At 41.8% G+C, this 20,293-nt stretch overlaps 2 protein-coding genes across 5 annotated transcripts in view; both read right to left on the bottom strand.

Annotated features, from left to right (window-relative positions):
- Positions 1-541, bottom strand: part of cyth1a (cytohesin 1a) — a 39,434-nt gene extending 38,893 nt beyond the window's left edge. The window contains exon 1 of the mRNA XM_046415294.1: positions 278-541. Within this exon, the coding sequence (XP_046271250.1) occupies positions 278-296 (19 nt within the window). The 5' untranslated portion in view covers positions 297-541. The remainder of the gene's footprint in view (positions 1-277) is intronic.
- Positions 542-1,584: 1,043 nt separating this feature from the next.
- On the bottom strand, positions 1,585-19,538 carry usp36 (ubiquitin specific peptidase 36). Of its 4 annotated transcripts, none has more exons than XM_046415287.1 (20): positions 19,386-19,538; positions 16,165-16,430; positions 15,805-16,026; positions 14,896-15,006; positions 12,463-12,565; positions 11,252-11,319; positions 10,506-10,576; positions 10,328-10,410; positions 10,028-10,139; positions 9,778-9,918; positions 8,443-8,543; positions 8,204-8,342; positions 7,753-8,115; positions 6,631-6,861; positions 6,075-6,199; positions 5,293-5,982; positions 4,663-4,886; positions 4,226-4,414; positions 4,014-4,129; positions 1,585-3,904 (listed from the first exon to the last, which is right to left on the bottom strand). In XM_046415287.1, the coding sequence occupies exons 2-20, from the start codon at positions 16,415-16,417 to the stop codon at positions 3,773-3,775; spliced, it is 3,474 nt and encodes a 1,157-aa protein (XP_046271243.1). In that variant the 5' UTR covers positions 16,418-16,430; positions 19,386-19,538; the 3' UTR covers positions 1,585-3,772. The 4 variants fall into 4 exon arrangements, with proteins under 4 accessions (XP_046271243.1, XP_046271244.1, XP_046271245.1 ...); XM_046415288.1 differs by having other exon boundaries at positions 4,663-4,883; XM_046415289.1 differs by having other exon boundaries at positions 6,631-6,855.
- Between the last annotated feature and the right edge of the window lie 755 nt (positions 19,539-20,293).

Raw genomic sequence — 20,293 nt, 5'->3', positions numbered from 1 at the left:
AGAAATATGAGAGACTATGGTCCCCCTGAGTTCCTTTACCAAATCACATGTGTTCAGCCCTGAACGGCCCCACCAATAAATCAGTCAATCAATCAGTCAGACCGGCAGCAGGAAAATCTATGCTCAGCATATTGTTTGTCATTTCTGTACTCTTGGCAGAGCTGAGCACGAACATCACACAGCGATGCTAAAGAAAAAACCCCACACTCATGGTGCAGTAAGGGCGCTCGGTTCAAAGCGTCCACTGAAAGCCAAAAGGTGCATGTGAGAGACATACCGTAATTCTCCCCCTCCATCCCGGTGGTCCTGATGCTGTTAGAGGCGTCACTGTCCTGGGTTGCCTCTCGACAAGCGCCCGCAGAAAATCCGGATACCTTCCTCCTTTCCTTCCTCTTCCTCTTTCTCTACAGTCGTTCACCTCCCCGGTTTGGACTTGACGTCAGGCTCTCTACACGTGCCAGCTCACTCTTTAAGGTGTTACTTTTCAGCTTGTTGCCGTGTAAAAGGTGTGTATGTGTGTGTGCCGATGTTGGCTGGCTGCTGATACGCGTCCAGAGCGAGACGCCGGTGCACATGCTGGCCCCGCCCCTCCCACATATGATGTCACGCTCTAACTTTAAACAACAACTTTGCTGAACGCCGGTGTCATTTATGTAATTCAGTGTATAAGGTACAAACATGAGCTCCATTTTGTATCTGTGTTAAAGGTGGGAAGGGTTTATTCTACGAGCTTCAAGTCTTACCCAGTGTGTCTCAATATATATAACCCTCAGAGCTCAAACTCCACGTTAAATAAAATATGGCTATAATTTAATTGTTTTTTGTGGACAGTAGGGTGCAGCAGTTAGCTAGTTGTTGCCAAAGTCAGGAAACACATTTAGAAGTTATGAAACATGATTTCCATTCACGTGAAATCTTTTATCTAGCCACTGGCCAGTTCTATTTTTCATACTTTTTGCTCCGTCTTTGGTCTCCAACCAGCTCCTGGCTATCTGGCTTTGAACCGTCTAACTCTTGTTGACTAGTTAACTAGTTGCTGTGTCTGTCCTTTCATGCTGAAAATGACGCCGACAGTGGTGAGAGCGACCCTAAATGATAAATTTGAAGACCAGGCTACACAATGACCTCAGACTTACAGGACACCTCCCAGTAGGCTATGAATGTCCCCTTTTTGCACTGTCATTTGAGTCACTGTTATAACAAATATTGATTATAGTGTCTTTAGTCTCCATCTCCATCACTTCTGGTACATGCGGCCAATCAGTGATGTCACCTTACACGTATGACCTCAGCTTCCAATGAGGAATTACTCGTGACATCACACAAATGAGCATGGCCACAAGCCTTTACATTACAGGCCAAAGCGGTCTGCCTTTTTGCATTCAGTTTTCATCATTTAAATCAAAACCTGGTGCAGCTTAGTTGGAATGATTCCAGCAATAAATGTGAACAACAAATTTGCTTTAAATGCGATTTTGACACTGCGCTGCCGTAAACATCAAATGACCTCTCTTTGCTACGGCGCTCACAACAAGGAAATCATTCATCCAAAGCAGTTGAAGGCAGAAAAAATACACAATCAGCTCACAAAAGTCACAACTTTATTGCACCTTCATAATTACCTATAGTGTGGTAAGAGCCACTTTCAGTATGAAAGGTCTCCTCCCTGGTCAGAAAAGGTGGTGCAAAGTACAGAACCATCAATGCAAACATGTAGACCGTCCATCCACACCAGTAAATGTTCCTGTGTCAGACTGAGAGTCACACCCTATGTCGATTTCACAGCTGACGAACACATTCTACGGGAATTAGACTGCCGCAGCCGCTCTTGTATTTTACACATGACGGTGACATAGGGAAGGTCTTGCATGAAAACAAACATCTCTCTTATACACAAATGAACTGACACATTTGCAGATTAATTCTCAAGTGAACATCCACCAACTGATCCAAGTATTAGTAGTACATTAAAGATCTGTGTCTTTTCTTCTTTAAATTATATATTTATAACATTAAATCCTATACTTCTTTATAGCCAATTCAAGGCAACATCTCTAGAATGAAAAGAAATGCATGGGCAGATCTTTACAGCGTTGGAGGGGAAACGGGTAGCACAAGATGGACTGTACAGTCTTCTACATTGGCAAAGCGTTTTTGTTATAACGTTAGTTTCTCTACGCATCTGTGCCTTGATTGGTGCAAGATGATCCCCATGGTTCCCACACCTGAAATACTTTGTATAAAAGAAGTTTCTACAGGATGTACAGAATGCAAAATGTTCGCCCAGGGAGAGGGACTACTCTGATATGAAACGGGGGCGTCTGAGCAGAGATGAGGGTGAGATACAGGATGTCTGGGTTCCTGAGTCTTGGCCCAGTTTCTTATGTGACCAGCATGACCGTCAGAAAATTGCATAGAGATCTAAGATACAAGGGGAAATAAATTATTAGCATGTAGTCCCATTCTAACACAGTGCCTGAAGTATAAAATGTAACCCTCTTTTTCAGTACATTGGCTAAGGACAGTTTGTGACTGAATGAGAGCTTCTGAACACCAGGCTGATGAAATGAGCTACACAGTTTGATAGCTGCACAGTAGAAAACAACAGGTCCTGTCCAAGTTTCTTCAACAACCTCAACCTCTGCTCTGCAGACGCACATTGCACCATGAGCTGTCAGAAAATGACGTCCAAGTAAACATACAGATATGATGAAACTTACAGCATCTGATGTGTTGTTTGTCAAAGCTTCCACAAAGTTCAACTGTTCATATGAATCAGCAGAGCATCCTTGAGAGGTGTAAAATGTGTCAACATTAAATCTGAAGAAAAATGGATTTGTTAAGGAACAGAGAACGGTGCATAACCAAGGGAGGTGAACAAAATTCACCTTGGTAAATTTTCTGAACCAGTTGAGACATGCATTAAAAAATAAAAAAACAAACAAACAAACAATTGGTGGCAATTTTAAACCTTCATTTTACCAATAATATGCAGGTAAAATCTGGTCCTCAAATCAAGCCACATGGCACCGACACTGCAGCAAAATAAAACGATAGCTGATAAAGTTAAAAAACAAGAAAAATGATACAGAACTCTAAAACAATATAGGTTTTTAATTAATAAACAATTTTGAATCTTTATAATGTGGTATAGAATAATCTCCAGAGAAGGGTAAAAAAAAAAAACAAAAAAAAAAAGGTCACTTTTTTTTTTTAAATGTCAAATTTACTGAGCCCTTATGTCTGCAAAAGTCTGCTCTGAGATTGTGCACAGTTTCAGTGCAAGATGAAGTGTTGCTGCAGGTACGCATCCTTATTTTAGCCTACCTTACTGAAATATGTTAAACTGTATTTAATTTCATTTCATGCCTGATTGTTGGGGGGGAGGAGCAATCAAAGGCTCAAAGGATACCAACATACAGTAATTTATTTGACATGGACGTGTGTTGCATGCATAGAAATGCCTGAGCCACTTTACTGCGATTTTTAAAACGGGATATGATGGGAGTCAGATCCCAATGGCCAATGTTACTGAGGCCTAATAGCTTCAATTCATATGCTGTTAAAATTTGAAATCAAAGGGGTTTGTCAGTCAGGACGACGATGTAGTCTGCAGTGCTTGTGGCTCGTGTCTACTTCAGGAATCTTAAACTTAACAAAAAAAAACAATTTAAAAAAAAAAAAAGAGAAAAAAAAAAAGTACAGAAGTTTGGTATACAGTATAGTCGTTTTGATTTCCAGTCAGCATGACCTCAACAGCAAATCCGAACTCTCAGCGACGGACTCCAAAAATTCTCTTCCCTCCAGATGTTACAGACCACTTGTTCCGCCTGTCCTGGATCTTCTGGAAGATGCTGCTGCCGCTTCTCCACTTCTCTCTTTTATAGTTTTTCATTTTCTTCACCTATTGAAAAAGAGGGACGATGACAACGGGCCGTGAGACGAGCAGATCTAAAGACAAAAACTCTGAATTAGGATGACGTCCTTATTGTTTCTTCTTGTCCTTTCCTCACCTTTCCCCTGTCAAACTCTTCATCCCACTCATCGATCACAGTGTCACACTTGGCTTGGCGGACATCTTCAACAGCATCTCTACTAATAGCAGAGACCTCTCCATCCCAGCTAAGGACTAGATAAGAGATAAGAGCCAAAACGCCTGTGTAAACATATTTCACTTTAAATGATCGTGTGAAAGTTCAGTTTTGCATGTCACTCGGTGTCTCACCATTGGCTCCATAGGCCTTGTCTGAGGAGTTCTTGAGCAGCTCTTCTACCACCCCGCTTGTCTTTTTCCCATCCCAGGCCACAGGAGCAACACGTGTTGAGGTGTCTCCCGACTCGCTTCCATCAGCCATTGGCACCTTGCTGCGTTTGTAGCCGTCCTTCACTTGGCTGTCCCACACTACCACTGTGGCTGAATTTGAAACAAGCAAAATACACAGATAAAACAGTAATTAAATCTGTCGATTTTCCAAAAGTAATGAGTCATGCTCTTTCAGCACAACTGTGAAATGTCTGGTCGCTTAAATGGAAGGCTGTAGTGATGCAGCGATTTTCAGTGAATGACTGATCGATGCAGAGCATTCTTGTACGTTCTCGGTTGGCATGGAAACAGAATCACACACTTATCATCGCACCCTGCGCAAGTCCGAGAACACATACCTGTGCTTTGTTTGCTTATTTTGCCGTTCTCTGCTGCGTTCTTTTTGGAAGGGGGCTCCACTTCTTCGGGCTCGTCGTCCCGTCCATCCGAGCAACGTCTGCCCTCCCCCCACAGTCTCACCTCTTCTTTTAGCCTCTTCTTCTTCCTCTTTAATTTCTTTTTCAACATGATCAAATCCCCCGTGTCATTCTGGCTGACCGCGGCTTTTGTCTCAGAAGCGCTGCTGATAAAAACAAAAAAACAAAAACGAAGCTCAGCTAGGTTGGTATTGTGCTTGTTGCAAACAGAAGGTAAAGGTTTCTATGTGGACACGAAAGCATAGGAAAGCCAAGGCAACCATGTCTGCTTTACCGTCATCTGAGCTCAAATCTTTTCAAAGTAGAAGAAATTAAATATATTTTTTAAAAAGATACACAATGTCGGGCTCTTTATATAAATCTGAGCACAGCATGTAATAAATAAAAATAAGTGTCTCACAGTTAGACAAAGCGATGAGTTCAATGATAGAGCCGACTGGTTGTTATAGAAACAAAGTTAGGTTCTGCTTCATGAGCTCAGAATTTACTTCAGGCAGCATTTTGTGAACAGAAATGGAAACCAAAACATCTGAATCATAAATTTCAACCCACTTTTCTGAGGCAGAGCATGCTGAAATTGTGTCCTGCTGAGCCTCTGCCAGATGCATCTTCTTTTTCTTCTTTTTCAACTTCACAGAGTGCCTTCCCTGTTCTTTCTGAATGGACTCGCACTGTGTTGGGGTTGCGGCAGCTAACGGAGGCCTTTGCTCAGACTGTTCTGTATTTGGATGGGATGTAAGACTCCATATACCACCTTGACACCAATCCTCTTCCTGGGCCGATGTGTCCAGATGAGACGGGATGCACTCCCTCTCCTTCACTTTCTCACCATCCTCGTTCTCCCTCTTTCGCTTTCTCTTCTTCTTCTTCCGTTTCTTCTCGCTAGCTGATTCCAGAAGTTTGGTCAGCGATGGCGTCACTGCAGCTGGTGGTGTGACTGGTTCTGCCTCGCCCTTCACCTCAGAACGCCTACGCTTCTTTTTCTTCTTCTTATGGTTGACCTTTGAAGCTGGAGGGCTGTTGGCGTCTGGTTCTCGGGCAAAGGAGCTGAGGTTGCTGGAAGACTTGGGACTCTTTGGGCTGGCACTGTGAAGCCCATTGGTTATGAGAGAAAGACTGGCATTTGGTTTTTGCAGTGTGGAGAGAAGGGACTGTTTCTGAGGGCTCTGTTTTTTCAACGATCCACTTGAGTGGGCAAAAGGTTGAGATGACTGGACTTTTGGTGAATGGAATGGATCAGCTCTGATAAGAGAAAAAGAGAGACCATCTGGGTTTACTCAGCCATTTTCACTGCTACAGCATGTCCTGTGTGGTGTGTGGTCCAGAGTCCATACCTGTGAGTGTGAGTAGATGAGGCAAAGGTGAGGGGGTTAAGTTGATTTTGATGCGTGGGGTCACTGGACAGCTGGCGTGGCAAAGGGGGCAGAGCATCAATGCTGCTCGGACTCCGGCTGCGAGCCTGCAGTTATCGACATAAATAAAAACTTGGTGGTCTAAAGAAAATAGCCATGAATGTGACAAAAATAAGGAAGATTAAAAAGGGATGGCAGGAAAAGATGGAGGGAGGAAAACAAAGAGGAAAGGGTATGGCAGAGAAGAATTAGAAATGGTTAGAAAAAAAGGACAAACTAAAGGAAAAGAAGAGTAAACAGGTGCTATCATGTGGTTGATTAGACAGGCACATTGGAGAAATAACACATTACATGAAGCAGAAAATAAATTCGAAAAGGTTTACTTGCCTTAATAAAAATACTTAGTGAAATAATTAGTCAAATTTGGGATAACAGTGTGGAGTGAGACAACAGGAAAACCAAGGTATCATGAGCTTTCACCAAGACAGGAAGTTGTGCTGCTGCTGCTGCTGCCGCTGTGTATGCAAATGAAGCTCACCTTCTTGGCTGACAGGGCCAGTTTCTTGGCAGGTGGAGGTGACATGGTGCTGGTGGCTTCAGATGTGATGTTGTTGAGGGCCGGGGGTTTTATTTTAGCCGTCTTCTGCTCCTCTGTGCTCTGAGAGCGCTCCACGCTCTTAGCTGGAGATGCCAGGCCATTAGAGCCTTTCCTCGGGGTGGAGGGAGTTTCTCCTACCGGTGCACTTTTGGGGCCCACTGAATCCTGGCCCAAAAAAGACAATGGCAATCGCAGGCTGTGGTTATTCTTCTGTGCACCCACTCTTATCCTGAAATGGCTGTAATGCATCTCCTTAAACTCTACAATAAAAGTCTGTTATTCAGTTTACATATTCAAAAGCTCATCGTAATTTCCGGACTATGAGCCGCTACTTTTTTCACATGCTTTGCCTTCTGCGGCTTAAAAAATGATGCGGCTGATTTATGGATTTTGCCTCGAGATGAAAGTGACACTGAGAGCGACAACGAAAGAGAGATCGACAACGTGGGCACCTGTGGCTTACAGACAATTGCGGCCTATATATGTACAAGCTTGGTTTTCTTCATAAATTTAGTGGATGCGGCTTATATTCAGGTGCACTCAATAGTCCGGAAATTGCAGTACTGACACAAACTATGCTATATTTATTATACAGAACTCGTTGTGTACTGAGGAAATCACACGTCCTTATCAGGCAGGGATAATGGATTACACCCTGTCTGATTTCCATTTGGTTTACTGTAACGCAAATTATGTTTGGCCTGCCAAGGTAAGTCGAAGACATGTGGGAACTGATTTTACCCTTGAAGTAGTAACCAAAACATCCCCAGACTCCCTTAAAAAATTGTGCAGTTTTGAGAGTTGCTCAGTGAGGAGACACTTAATCTTTGCAAAATGGTTATGGTCATATTCGTGCTCAACGGTACTTTCTTGTAAATTCACCATTACATGCAACACATTAAGTTGTTTTTGCTTGTAAAAAGAGTTTGTCACAGCATCGCTTTACAACACAGATCATCCATGATAAATACCAGGTCTGAACAGGCTCTAAGCGATGTTGAACAGATGATTAAATCGGCCTGTAAATTCAGATTTGTGTTTGTGCACTTTCAGTTTTATTACCTTCGAGTCAGTAGTGTCAGCAGAGGAAGAGTCAGACAAAGACTTAATTGAGGTAGACGCTGCCATGCCTCTGCCCTCGCCATTTTGCTTTTTCTCTCCCTCCGTCCTGCTGACCCCGTTGTTGGAAGGGGTCGGAGTATTGCAGCGTGACTGCGCTTGGCTCTGGGGAGAGGGCTTCTTCAGCTTCTTGAAAGGTTCCTCGATAACCGTGGGTCCACCTGGCAGCTTTGGCGGGCCATTGGAGGATGACGTCCAGTTGGAAAGTCTGGGCTGTGGCTGAGAGTTCACACCATTTCTGGAAATGGGGAGGCCCAAACCACCATCCATCGACTGGATCTTACGCAGCTGTGCAGGCTCAAGTTTCTGAAAAGAGCAATCTTGTATTTAGAACTTAACAATGGCTTTAACTGCACATGTCCAGCAGGAGACTGGCTGTGATCCTGTCTCCTACCTTTGTGACCTGCGGGGAGGAAAGAGGCCCATTCAGGTTGGCCCTCTTTATCTGTTCAGATGACACGCTGTTCTTCCCAGGATGCAACATCCCCTGCTTGGTGGATTGGCCATCTGTATTCTTCTTGGTGTCAGGGATCCTTTAATATACAAATAAAGACAGTTTATTTCGTTAAATACATCCAGGGAGGAACAGACAACACCTTGTTTGATCTCCTGCAGAATCCCACCGTGTCTTACCTTAAGTAGAAAAGCACATAAGCCTGCTGGTTCAAGACCACTTTGATGTTACTAGAGTGCACCATTGAATCATTCATTTGGTACCATTGTCCGTTGCTTGCCTAAGAGGACACAACAAAGAGATAACCGTTTTAAACGAGGCAGGAGGCCACACAACAATTCTGGCTGTGAAAAACATTATGTGGCTGTGAAATGTATTAATTTACCTTTATTTATTAAATCAGGTGTAAATGTATTTATTTTCTAAGAGCCTGTGCAAATAAACTTGCTTAATAATCAAAGTTTTGGAGTACAGCTAAAGATGGGAACTGAAATCTGGTTCCAAATTACAAACAAATTAAAAATGCCAAGAATCACATACCCATAAAACAATCTGAATTTCGGTTCTGCTTATTGGTTCCTAAATGTGTTAACCCTTTATTATTCCAAAAAAGGATACATACAGTATCATCTACAAGAACAAGACTACAACAGGCATCAACACAACAGCATGTTGGATTGTTTAAATATGAGCAGACGTAGCTAACGTGACAACAGTGCGAGTGATGGACCACCATGAACGCCCAAAAGTGTGGCTTTGCCTTCTCAAAGAAAACAACAACAATCCAAAATGCAATGCACATGTGAAGCTATTTAGCAGCAAGTCAAGCTACACATCAAATGTGTCCAAAACAACTGAGGCAGCACGGAGTCGATCTGAACATTCAGCATTTGTGGTCCTCCATTCTCCTAGCTCGAAGGTGTCAAACAAGAAGGTAAGAAAGCATCAGTAGCTTAACATTAGGCTGGAAGTCTACCTATAATTGCGAAAAGCAGCAGTGGTTCATCAGCAAATGTGGTTTTGTTCAGTTTCATATGAGTTTGCATTGTAACAAGTGAACTGTAGTCCTGTGCATGTGGTAACTGCCTGATGAATGCAGTGAAGAGTCAACATGCATCTGCAGCTGAGAAGCAGCTAGAAAACTCTCTTACTGCACACGACTGCTTTGTTTGTCCTGTGATGGTACAGTTTGTTTGTGTAGCTTCATGTAGCCTTTGTCCAGCAGTGCGTAGCTTTCAGGCTTACAAACACTCTGAATTGGCTTAATTCAATAAAGTAAGAAAATACAAAAAATAAAGATATCATTACCATGAACATATTTTTGAGCAATTTGTAGGTAAAGATTTTGAACCTTTAAGAGACGTCTTTATCCTCAATCTTTGTTTTAATGCAACTTAATTATTGTTTATGTTGAAGCTTACAATTCAAAGGACCTCAAAAATTAGGTGGTTCATGATTTTGAAACAAATTCAAGAACAATAACAAAAGAAAGGATGGGCATCCGCTCATCGTACCTTGACATAGCAGTAGTAGTGGCCAGCATGACAACTGTAGCCAGAGTGCACCAGGACAGCATAGAGGCCATACATAACAGGATCGCCTGAGCTCTGAGACATGTAAGGACGGATGTTCAGGAATTCTGGGTAACCAACATCCTGCAAATTAAAAAAAACAGAAGAAAAAAGTGAAACACATGAAACATGAGATCACTGAGAAACAAGACACACTCTCAAACAGCCGATGGCGTGAAAATGCTTTGTTAACCTTTGTTATTTTTCCTCCGCTAAAGTTGGCAAACCTCTTCAGCGAAAGGGTCAGTACATTAGATGTTCGATGGACTGTGAAACGCTTGGTCGCTGGCACTTTCTTTTTGCACCTGAAGAAACAAAAAAAAAAAGAAGAAGAAGAAGAAGAGAAAGACTCACGACATGTCGTCCAAAAAGGTTTCTAATGTGAATAAACGTAATGGAAAGACAAAAAAAAAAAAATCTATTTTCAATGCCCTAGAGAGTTCACTGAAAAACTATAGGATGTTGTCACACAAGATGAATGCGTGGAGCTCACCTGGCACACATGTAGGCATTTTCTCCACTCAGTACGTCTGGTTTAACAAACAGTTCCAGGGCTCGCACAATGTTTGCTGCTTGCTGAGGGACAAAAACAGAAGCATATCAAACGCATTACAGACTCACATAATACTACCACAGAACTAAAGGTCATACTGAGACCTCGTTTGACGTACCCGAATCTCCACAGCGATGTCCAGGTAAGGGTCGTACGTGTCCGACACACTTTTACAAATAGAGCATTTCACTGAAAGACAGGTTTAAAAAGAAATCTGACTCTTACAAGAAAAATAAAATATGTTCATGTAAGAGAGTGATCAGTGGTTACTGAACTACACACAAGTCTTTGTCCCACTTCATGTAGACTAATCTCAAATGAGTGCCTCTGATACTAAGATCAACTATTCAGAGGAAATATTTTTATATTCAGCACTCCTCTCAGTGCTTTCATTTCAGACTTGCAAACAAGATGAAAAGACCTACAATTTTACAAGTTGCTGCATCTTACAAATACATGTAATGATTACATCTTATTTCTTGTCTGCTGAAGAACTTCAACTGATTAACAGTAGTGGAGAGATGTGCTGCTTTCTTAATATTTTTAATTTAAAATGAGAAAAAAAAAAATGCAGTTAACTTGTGTAGACAATTCTTTGCAATAGTATTAACACACATTAGTGGTCATTTTGATGGACATAAAATGGAGCCAAGAAGTTGTTTACTACTATGATCCACTGGTGTACCCTTGCCCGCTCTCTAAAACATCTTGGTGTAGTTTGAAGTACATGTTGTCGACACTGGCATCAGTCTGGGCTGCTAGGTAATCAATAAAAACAACAAAAGTGGAAATTCGGAACAGTGCACAGCTCTTTTTGCTTTTTCACCCTACATTTTCGTCTGTGAAAAAAACAAAAGTCGATACCTCTTGACCTGAGGTAACCTCCAAAGATCTGGTGAACCAGCGTTGTGGCCTGGGTCTGCCTGTCAAGCCTGCAGACAGGAAGGAAGCAGAGAAAAAGCTCAAGAAAAAAATCATATATATATAAGACTGGGCATGTGTCAAATACGTTCCCAATATTGTTTTGGCTTTTTAACTACATCCTCGCTCAGCGCAGGTGTGTTTGAAGTAAGTCCAACAGATCCCCTTTTTCTAACTAATTTGACTTGAAGGGCCACCACGAGAACCTGGTATTGTTTTCTTGTTGCTTCAGTTTCCTGACTCAAGCCTGAAGCAACCAGATGAGTCACTAGTTTCACTTCAGAATATAGTTCATTAACATTAAAAAAAAAATTATAACATCTGAAGGCAAACATTTCACTTGACCTGCTTTCACAAAACAGCACAAGTTATCTTGCCTTGTAACTTCTTATATGGTGCGGTCGCTGGGATGGTACCTTTTGAGCTGATAGAAAAGATCTGTTCCGTTTCTCGTCTTGGCCAGTTGGCACCGAGTGATGGGTATATTTTGCAGACCGTCTTAATCTGTGCTTTGTTTCTTTTCAGATATCCAAACCACTTCCTATAACTGAAGTCGCGTTACCTTCTTTCGTCAACTATTTGCTCAGCTTCTCAGTAAAAGCCAAGTTCACTTTCGCCGTCGGTTTTTCCTCCTCTTTTCCAGAGGACATCCACTTTCTTCACCAATAGCTCAAACAATGCTTTGTTTTAAGAAACTGATGTGTAAGCCAAAAACAGCAGGCGATATTTCTTCCCCTTATGTTTCCCAGGTTCTATGGTGAAGATCCACCATACTCTTGGCTTACTTTGATATTCTTACCCTAACCAATCTTTGTCCTTTTGTTTGAACCTAACCAAAACAACCAACAAGAGAATGAGTTCTTGCCGATCAAAGGCAGAGCAGGACTTCAACAGGCCTGTGTGAACAAACTAGCCAACTTCACCAACCTCAAACTACAGACTGACTTGTTGTTGCATGTATCTCTGCTGTGTGCCAGGCTATTGGATTGATCCACATTGAGTACAAAATGTTCATCGTCATTAGACCTAAATTTTATCAAAAGCCCATATTGAGACCGTTTTATCACCCGGCCCTACTTGTGTCTATGATAGGTGTCTTAACATACAAAACTATATTCTTATATACTTTTAAGAAACAATGATAAAAGCCTTACTTAGGGTAGCCATTGAGACAGGCTTTCTGCATGGCATCAATGGTGTATCGCAAAAACTCATGGGCGTCCTCCTGGCTTCCAAAGCGAAAATGTCTTGCAATTTCTGTGGGGGGCAAAAAGTGAGTGTTAGCTGTGAGCTGATTACCGTAAATGTTCCCAGCTCTGAGAAAATGAAGTGCTTCATGACAATTTATTATTACAATCACTATTTTAGCTCCCACCCCTCACAGATTTTATTTAAAATGTTGTAATGATCAAAGACTACATTTTCAGAGGTAGGCCTACTTTACTACTACTCTAAGGTCAGTACCTTGTGGTTCTCAGACATGCAGTTCAACAATGAGCTCATAAAAAGCTTACGGCCACTCAGTGACTTCAGCCGACTGACGTCTCATCTCAAAGTCATGACATTAGAGATGACGTAGCTCTGAAACCATTTGCCTCTACAGTTATTTCCCAGTGGAAAAAGGGTAATCTGGTACAACTACAATGTGGTCATCACCCACATTCCCAGCACTGCAGTCCTGTTTGACAATGAGTCACCCCTTAGTAGGATAACTGAATAAGTCACCGTGGCTCTAATGGCTTCTTCGGGGCACTTCTTGTCGGTGACAGGAAACAACATCTTGAAGGTATAAAACCTGTGGTTGTACAATAGGGCGGTTGTGGTTTTATTTCGTTGGCGAGACACGATCTGTGACAGCCTGAGGCCATATCAGGATCGGTCATAGTAAGTATTTTCAATATATCGTGATGAAACTGTGTTGCATTTGTATTTCTCAGCATATGGTAAACCCTGTACGTCAGGGCTGAAATGAAGGGGGAAAAAAGGTGGACTGTAAATTTTTGTGCTAAAGCTGCTCCCCCCAGCCTGCAGTCACAAGGAGACTGAGAGGGCATCAGGGAAGGAGGGGGGAGGAGACTGAAAAAGAGGCGCAGGAGGTGGAGACACGAATGCAGCAGCCCAAGAAAGAAGGAGGCAGGTAGGGAGGGGACCGGGGTGGAGGGAGGACTCCAATGAGACTACAGTACAGCATAGTGCCTCACCATGTCAAGGTGCGACTCACTCTGTACAAATGTAGAGAGCAGAGATGAGATGTACAGTCTGCATGGAGTTCATTCACAGCCTGCGGCTTCACTGCTCCATTTCTGGACAGCAGTTACTGGCTGCTGTCACAAGGGACACTGTGGCCAGTGTTGTGCAGGGTTGGATATCATTTGGATTTGAACTTTTGATTTTCATGCAAAAAAAAAATTCATGCTTCCAGCTTCACAAATGTGAGGATTAATTGCTTTTATAGTTTTAAAATTTGTACTATTGGTCAGTCAAAACAAGCACTGTGAAGGTGTAACCTAAGATTCTGGGTAACTGACGGGGAACTGTGACAACACTATTTTCACAAGTTAATGGAAAGTTAGCGGGAAAAAAAATTAGATGAATCCATAACCAAAATAATTGACAGTTTCAGTGGTACAAAATTGTTCAAAATGAGCCCCCGTTTTTATGTAAACGCTTGACAAATAATAATCCAGTGATATAATAGTTTGACAGTCAAGAAAGAGCACTTTACTTTAAACACTTCAAGTACATTGTCCTGACCATACTTACTTTTACTTAAGTAACATTTTCAATGCAGGATTTGTACTTGTAAGGGAGTATTTTTACAGGACAGTATTAGTACTTTTACGTCAGTGGAGCATCCGAGTACTTCCTCCAAGCACTTAATAATTATTTGAATTACAACAGTTTGACAAGTTAGGTTAGCACTAACTGCACCAACATGCTACCAGCCAGGCCTCCCTCTTTATGGAAGGTGGCCTTGAGGGTAACCCGTGTATGTGTTAAAGTCTTGTGGGATTGTTGTGTGAGAGAAGCACAAACATGTTTCCACATTCACAAAGAGTGTAAGTGGTAGCTCATTCACTTCAGTTAGCTATAATGTGGCTAGATAAGCATATTAGTCACTACAAAGCCATGAATTAGTTTTACGGTGTTGCCACATAGGAGAAATACTTCCTGTTTGTGCAGCGTTACTACGGCGTCCTGCATTCTTCACAGCTCAGTTGAGTGAAGCATTGCTTATCAGATAAATGTTACAAGTGGAAACACTGAGCTGGCTAGATAACTGAAGAGACTCCAGTCTCTTTTCTGCAAGACAAATGCATTAGGAGACACATACATTCAGCACACAGGAAAAGGCGCCGACGGACAGTCAGCTCCAGGTAAATGTACACCACTTATTTGAAATTATCGTCAGCGAAATCTGTATAGGAACTAACTGAAATTAAAATTTCTTTTTGGAAGTGGAATTTTGGATCCCGTTCTCAGTGCCCAACCCTGATGTTGTGGCATTAAACAGCAGGAGTCTGTAACTCCTGACACAATCTACACTAAAAACGAGCAAGCAGAAGCTGAACGAGCTGCGGTCTTACTTTTCAGGTCTCGGATGAAGGAGACAGGCTTGATGGCATTGCCTGTGTTGGCAAAGGCTTGGATGATATGGTTCTGCATTATACAGATCATACAAAAGCCTGACTGATGACCTGAAAAACAGATAACAAACAACAAGCAGAATCAGAGACAGATTCAGAAAATATTACTGTTGTGTAGTGAAATCATCTTCCACTAAACACAAAGTCAGAATTAGGCTGAAGGCAAGTAGATGATACTGACCAAACAAAATACTAAATTATGTTTTGATTTTATCTTTTCAAACAAGTGCTAGGAAATTTGATGGTGTCTGAAGGAGAAAAATCAGCCAAAAAACAGTGGAATTTGGATTTCTTTTTTCAAACAATTTCAAGGCCTTGGGTGATGACCGTGTGCTTCAATGCATTCATTGGTTGTCAAGTCTTTATCAAACCTTTATAAAATTGTGCTGTGTTAGAGGTGTAATCGTGGAATCTTAATGCCTTAATCATCTGTGTTGATGCTATGCATCTGCAGCTTGGTTCCACTGGGCTAAAGTAGAAAGCGGTTGTTTTGGTTTGCGCATGTAGGGTGCTTACTATTTTAGAATTTAACCTACAGCACTCAATCTTTGAAGTCAGTGAGTCTTGTTTCAGGGCCTGAATAAAATGTAATGTGAATAAACTGGCCAGCTGAAGCAGCTGTTTTTGTTTTTCCTCTTCAGCTGCTTTGGCTTGCATTCCACAGTGACATTCAACCACATGTTTCTGCATATAGGATAACAGTAGCTACAGTAGCAATAGTACTCGGCAGGTTGGAATCATTTCCATGACTTAAAACCATTCGGGTTTGTTTTGTGCTAAGAAAGATATAAAACTATGAATGAGAGCATGAGTCTGCCACGAGTCTGGGAGCATTTAAGAGCTACTCACAGGCACGGCTGTGCTCCTTTGAGAGTAAGTAGTTGGCAAGTGGTGGTGTGTAGGTGAGACACTGCACTGTGGAGTTGAGGAAGCAGGTGTTCCCTAGGTTGTGGAGGCCGGCTCCCACCCTGTACACGCGCTCCCATTTAAGGGTAAGCTTGTTCCCCGGAAAGAGCATCTTCTGCGGGGCTGGGATCCCATCACTCTGACCCCCAACCACGTTCTCTGAGACTAAAAGAGGAGTGCAGTCAATTCTGAGACATTATCAGAAAAGGATTATACAGCACAATGAAAGGTTGGTAAGGCATAAATGGAAAAAACTCAAACTATCAAAATCTGCTAAATGTTACCTTCAATTTGAGAGCTTACCTTGCCTCTTTATTTGGGCAGGCTCTGAGGCCTTCTGGCTTGTAGCACCCTCATTCCTGGGATTGAGGATCACATATTTGTTTTTCAGGCTATCCAGCTGATAGGAGAAACCCTTGCTGGCAGGCTCAAACTCTATCTTCTGCAAAAGGACCTTCTTGGCAGAGGAGGCCAACAGTTTGTTGAGGTCGCCCTCATCACTTGTCTCCTTTCGTCCGGGTTTTAATGCCTCTTTGAGTTTATCCACTATCGGCATTGTTGGAACATCACTGCAGAGAAAGTTGTATCGAGGTCAACGTCAAAAAGCACTTCACTGTGTTTTGATTTTCTTTTCTAATATGTGCTGAGGTTTGAACCTATGACCATGGCAGTATTAATAGACCTCTGAAATTTTGTCTCTCAGATAACGACTTAAGTGCCTGTCTGCTTGTGCTTCAGCAGGTCATCCTGCAGGACATACAGTATATCCTGACAAGTCTCCAAAAAAGATAACAGGACTGAGCGCATCAGAGGAGCCAACTGGGTCCTGGCAGCTGTCCCCACAGTTATGCAATACATTATACGCTGGTAACATATGGAGGGGGGATGGGTGTAAGATATGAGATGAAGAGCAGTGATATGACAGATTGAAAAAATATATATATATATGAAAAGATGTTGCTCGTAAAAATGACAACATTTGCACTGGCTGCCTGCTGTCCCTTTAAATACAGTGCAGCTGAGTGTACTAAAGGAACCATTTCAGTGTAGATAACAGTGTGTGCACATTTCCACAACAAGTCTTTCCTCAACGAGTCTGCCAGAGTCAGATGATTGCATGACTTCTGACGCGTTATCCTCCACAAAAGGCAGCAAGCAGGGAAAAGTGCTCAATGCTGACTGAAGAGTCTCCAATTGCTCTCAATTTACTAAAGGGCGTAGGCGAGGTGGTCCTGAAACATGACAAACCCTCGTAAAAGTGAAAGCATTACATCATGTAGACGGTACAGCGCTACGCTAAAAAACACCAAAGGCATGGAAAGTGCCATGAGAGTCGTGCTCATCAGAGTGGGCAGTGACGTCATGAGGAGGGAAGGCGGGCTGAACATGCATTGTAAGCACAAGGGCATGCTGACCTTCATGTGCAGCTGATACTGATGCAACTAGGGGTGACACAGCCTCAGCTGTCCCCGTATCAATACATGTATACAATGAGGACATCGATGTCCAAAAACAAATACTGACATTTTCAGAGTTTAGCACTCAGGTACAACCACACTCTCCAGCTGAACTATTGCAAGTAATTGTTCTGTAATTGATACTGACCTTTTAACATGAGTATGAAAACAAATCTCACTTTTCTGTCCTCTAACGACTTACATTGGTCGTAAAATACTACGATCTGTTTGCCTCATACTTTGGAGCTAATCCCCACATTGACATGCTTAGGACAAATATGTTGCAAAATGTTAATTTTAGATCATTTTTATACGGCTTATATCAATATCTCAGACTGTAAAAATGCATAGTCCTAAAAGCAGAATTGTACACCTGGGTTTCAGGTGTATAATCTATGTGGGTGACCCAAGAAGGTTATTTTTTCTTATTTAGGTTTTTATTATATTTTTTGTATCATCTTTAGTGTTTTAGTGTCCCCCAAATTCAAATAGAAAAGTAAAAGCTACCCAAGAGGCCAACTTTTGTGAGATTTTGTAGAAATTCAATTTCATTTCATCGAATTTCGTGGATTCAGCTAATGACATTACCTTATATATCACAGGATTTAGTCTCCGCCCTTCATCTTTGCTATTTGTACTCTCCATTTGTTGTGTTTTATTTTAACAGGATCGTCTCAAGAAGCAACAGCAAAAAATTAAATCATGAACTATTTTTCTAACTGAATAAATTTTGCTGGTCAGACAAAACACACAATTTGAAGACACCTTCTTCGAGTGCTAAATATTTGAGGTTTTCTTCAGTATTTTTTGCTAATTTATAGAAAAAAAACATAAACCTTAAAAAACTGTTAGCTACAGGTCTAATACTGATGTTTACTGTACAATGTGTCATGTGTTATTGCAAGCAAAACAAAAGTCAGCAAAGTGAACCATGTGAATGAACATTTCAAGATTTGAGATGCACCATTTGCCCGGCTATCGAGAGCAGCTAATGCCTGCTACTGCAGCTGGGGCTGAATAATTAATAGAGACATTATCAAAATCGCAGTATGGCCAAGTGCAATATCCAAAAGGCTGGAGCTGTGTTTTCTTCTCTGTTGAAGGTAAAACGTGTCACAAGGTGAGAAGCTCCTGCCCACAAATTATATTCTCCAGGCACAAGGGAACATGCTTGATTGGTACAGACAACCACGAAAGCATCACCATCATTTTTATATATATATATTTTTTTTAAATAAATGAATGAATGAAGACGATAGCCTGTAAAATCGTTACTAACACCTGCGACATCTTTATAAATGGTATTACTTTCTTATGACGATTTATTTAGTGAATTTAATTGTGTTGCTGGCACAAATGTCGCTGTGTCACTTAGTTAGTATCTAAATGACAACGACAGCAACCAAACAGCAGAAACCACTGAAGCTTTGTTTATATAATCAGCAACAAGAATTTCAAATCGCCAGTATCCCACTCGAAGAGTAAAACGTGGGAACGGTGGACTTCACGGGGAGCACCTGAAGGCACCACAGCCATTGCTGTCACTTAGAAAATCTCTTCATCGTTGTTGCTTGATTGGATAACAAGTTAGCTTCCTGATTTTCACTTTTCCTGGCTCGTAATTATCCTTGACAACTTCAGTACTCGGACAACTTCTGTACACGAGCTGAAGTCAACTCCAGTCATCATGGCTTAAAAATGCTAGGGTGCTAACATTACCCACAGCTAACGATAATGTCGACCAGGACGGAATCAAGTTTGGAGACAAATCGTCGTCATTACTTTGACGCCTTCGCTCATTGACAGTTAATCGTAGGCATGTTCCCGCGATCCGTTGTATCGTTTTCGGTCTTTTTACGCTTGACAGTAGCAGCAGCAAATTAGCCAGCAAGCTAACTTAACGTGGCGAGAGCCTCCTTCGACGCTGCAATGTGGGTTAGCATCTAAGCGTCCAGGTGGCTAACAGTCACTAACAGTCACATCCTGCGCTTTTGCTTAACAACTTGACTCTAGAATTACACGCTAACAGTTATTACGAATAAACTAAAAAGGCTTTTAATCACTCACCTTTCGTTCAATCGTCCAAAATCGTTGACAGTAGAGATATCTGCTTCCTCAGCTGTAGCTCTCGAGTCTGGTATTTTCGCCCATGCTGCATTATCAGAGGGCGGCGACAACAATGACTGACGGGGATCAAAGACCAATCAGAGAACAGGTCACTCCGTAGTTGAAAGGTTCAGCCAATCAGCGCTTAAACTGAGGTAGCGCTGTAGCGAGAAAACCACACGTGACTTCCAGCCAGCGCTGTTTACCATTGATGCAATCGCGGCGATGGATGTTAACAATCTTTAATGTAACCACAAAGAGAGCGCCTAAAAATCTTGCTGCCCTCTGCAGTTATGTTATGTTAGGCCACCATCATTGGAACAAACCGAAACCGCTTCTTGCTCAGATAAAATTCCTCGAGGAATGAAATCGCTTTCCTTGTATCAATTTCCCCATTTTATTATATAATTACTTTATTACATAATTTACTATCGGAAAAAGCAGATTTCAGCCATACAAGGTAACCCCTCCAAATCGGACGTAATGCCGCTGGAATGAACGAACAAACTGGTGTGTCGCGCAGAATACTAACTCCTTTTACAGAAGAGTGGAGGTTATATTTCATCCTTGAGCAGATTTACCTCAAACATGTGCATTGTGTTGCAGTGCTACATCCTGTAATTGGCCTTAAATTATTTCATACAGAAATCCAGAGATTATCTTGTTGATAATTGCACATTTGTGCACATGGATAGCCTCGTGAAGCAACCTCTGTGAATGTCAGTGCGGCGGTCTCCACTAGGTGGCAGCAGATCGCTATTAGCAGTGATACTCCATGTGTTGTCCTTTCCTCTGTTAAGTCTCTGGAATATCATTTTAAGAGAATGAAAATTATAAATGAATCGTCTTTTTACAAGTTTATCATGTTG

The sequence above is a fragment of the Scatophagus argus genome, chromosome 16 (assembly GCF_020382885.2).
Source record: "Scatophagus argus isolate fScaArg1 chromosome 16, fScaArg1.pri, whole genome shotgun sequence".
In the NCBI taxonomy this organism is placed as follows: domain Eukaryota; kingdom Metazoa; phylum Chordata; class Actinopteri; family Scatophagidae; genus Scatophagus; species Scatophagus argus.
Note: the sequence above shows the minus strand (reverse complement) of the source record. Positions and strands in the feature narration are given on the sequence as shown.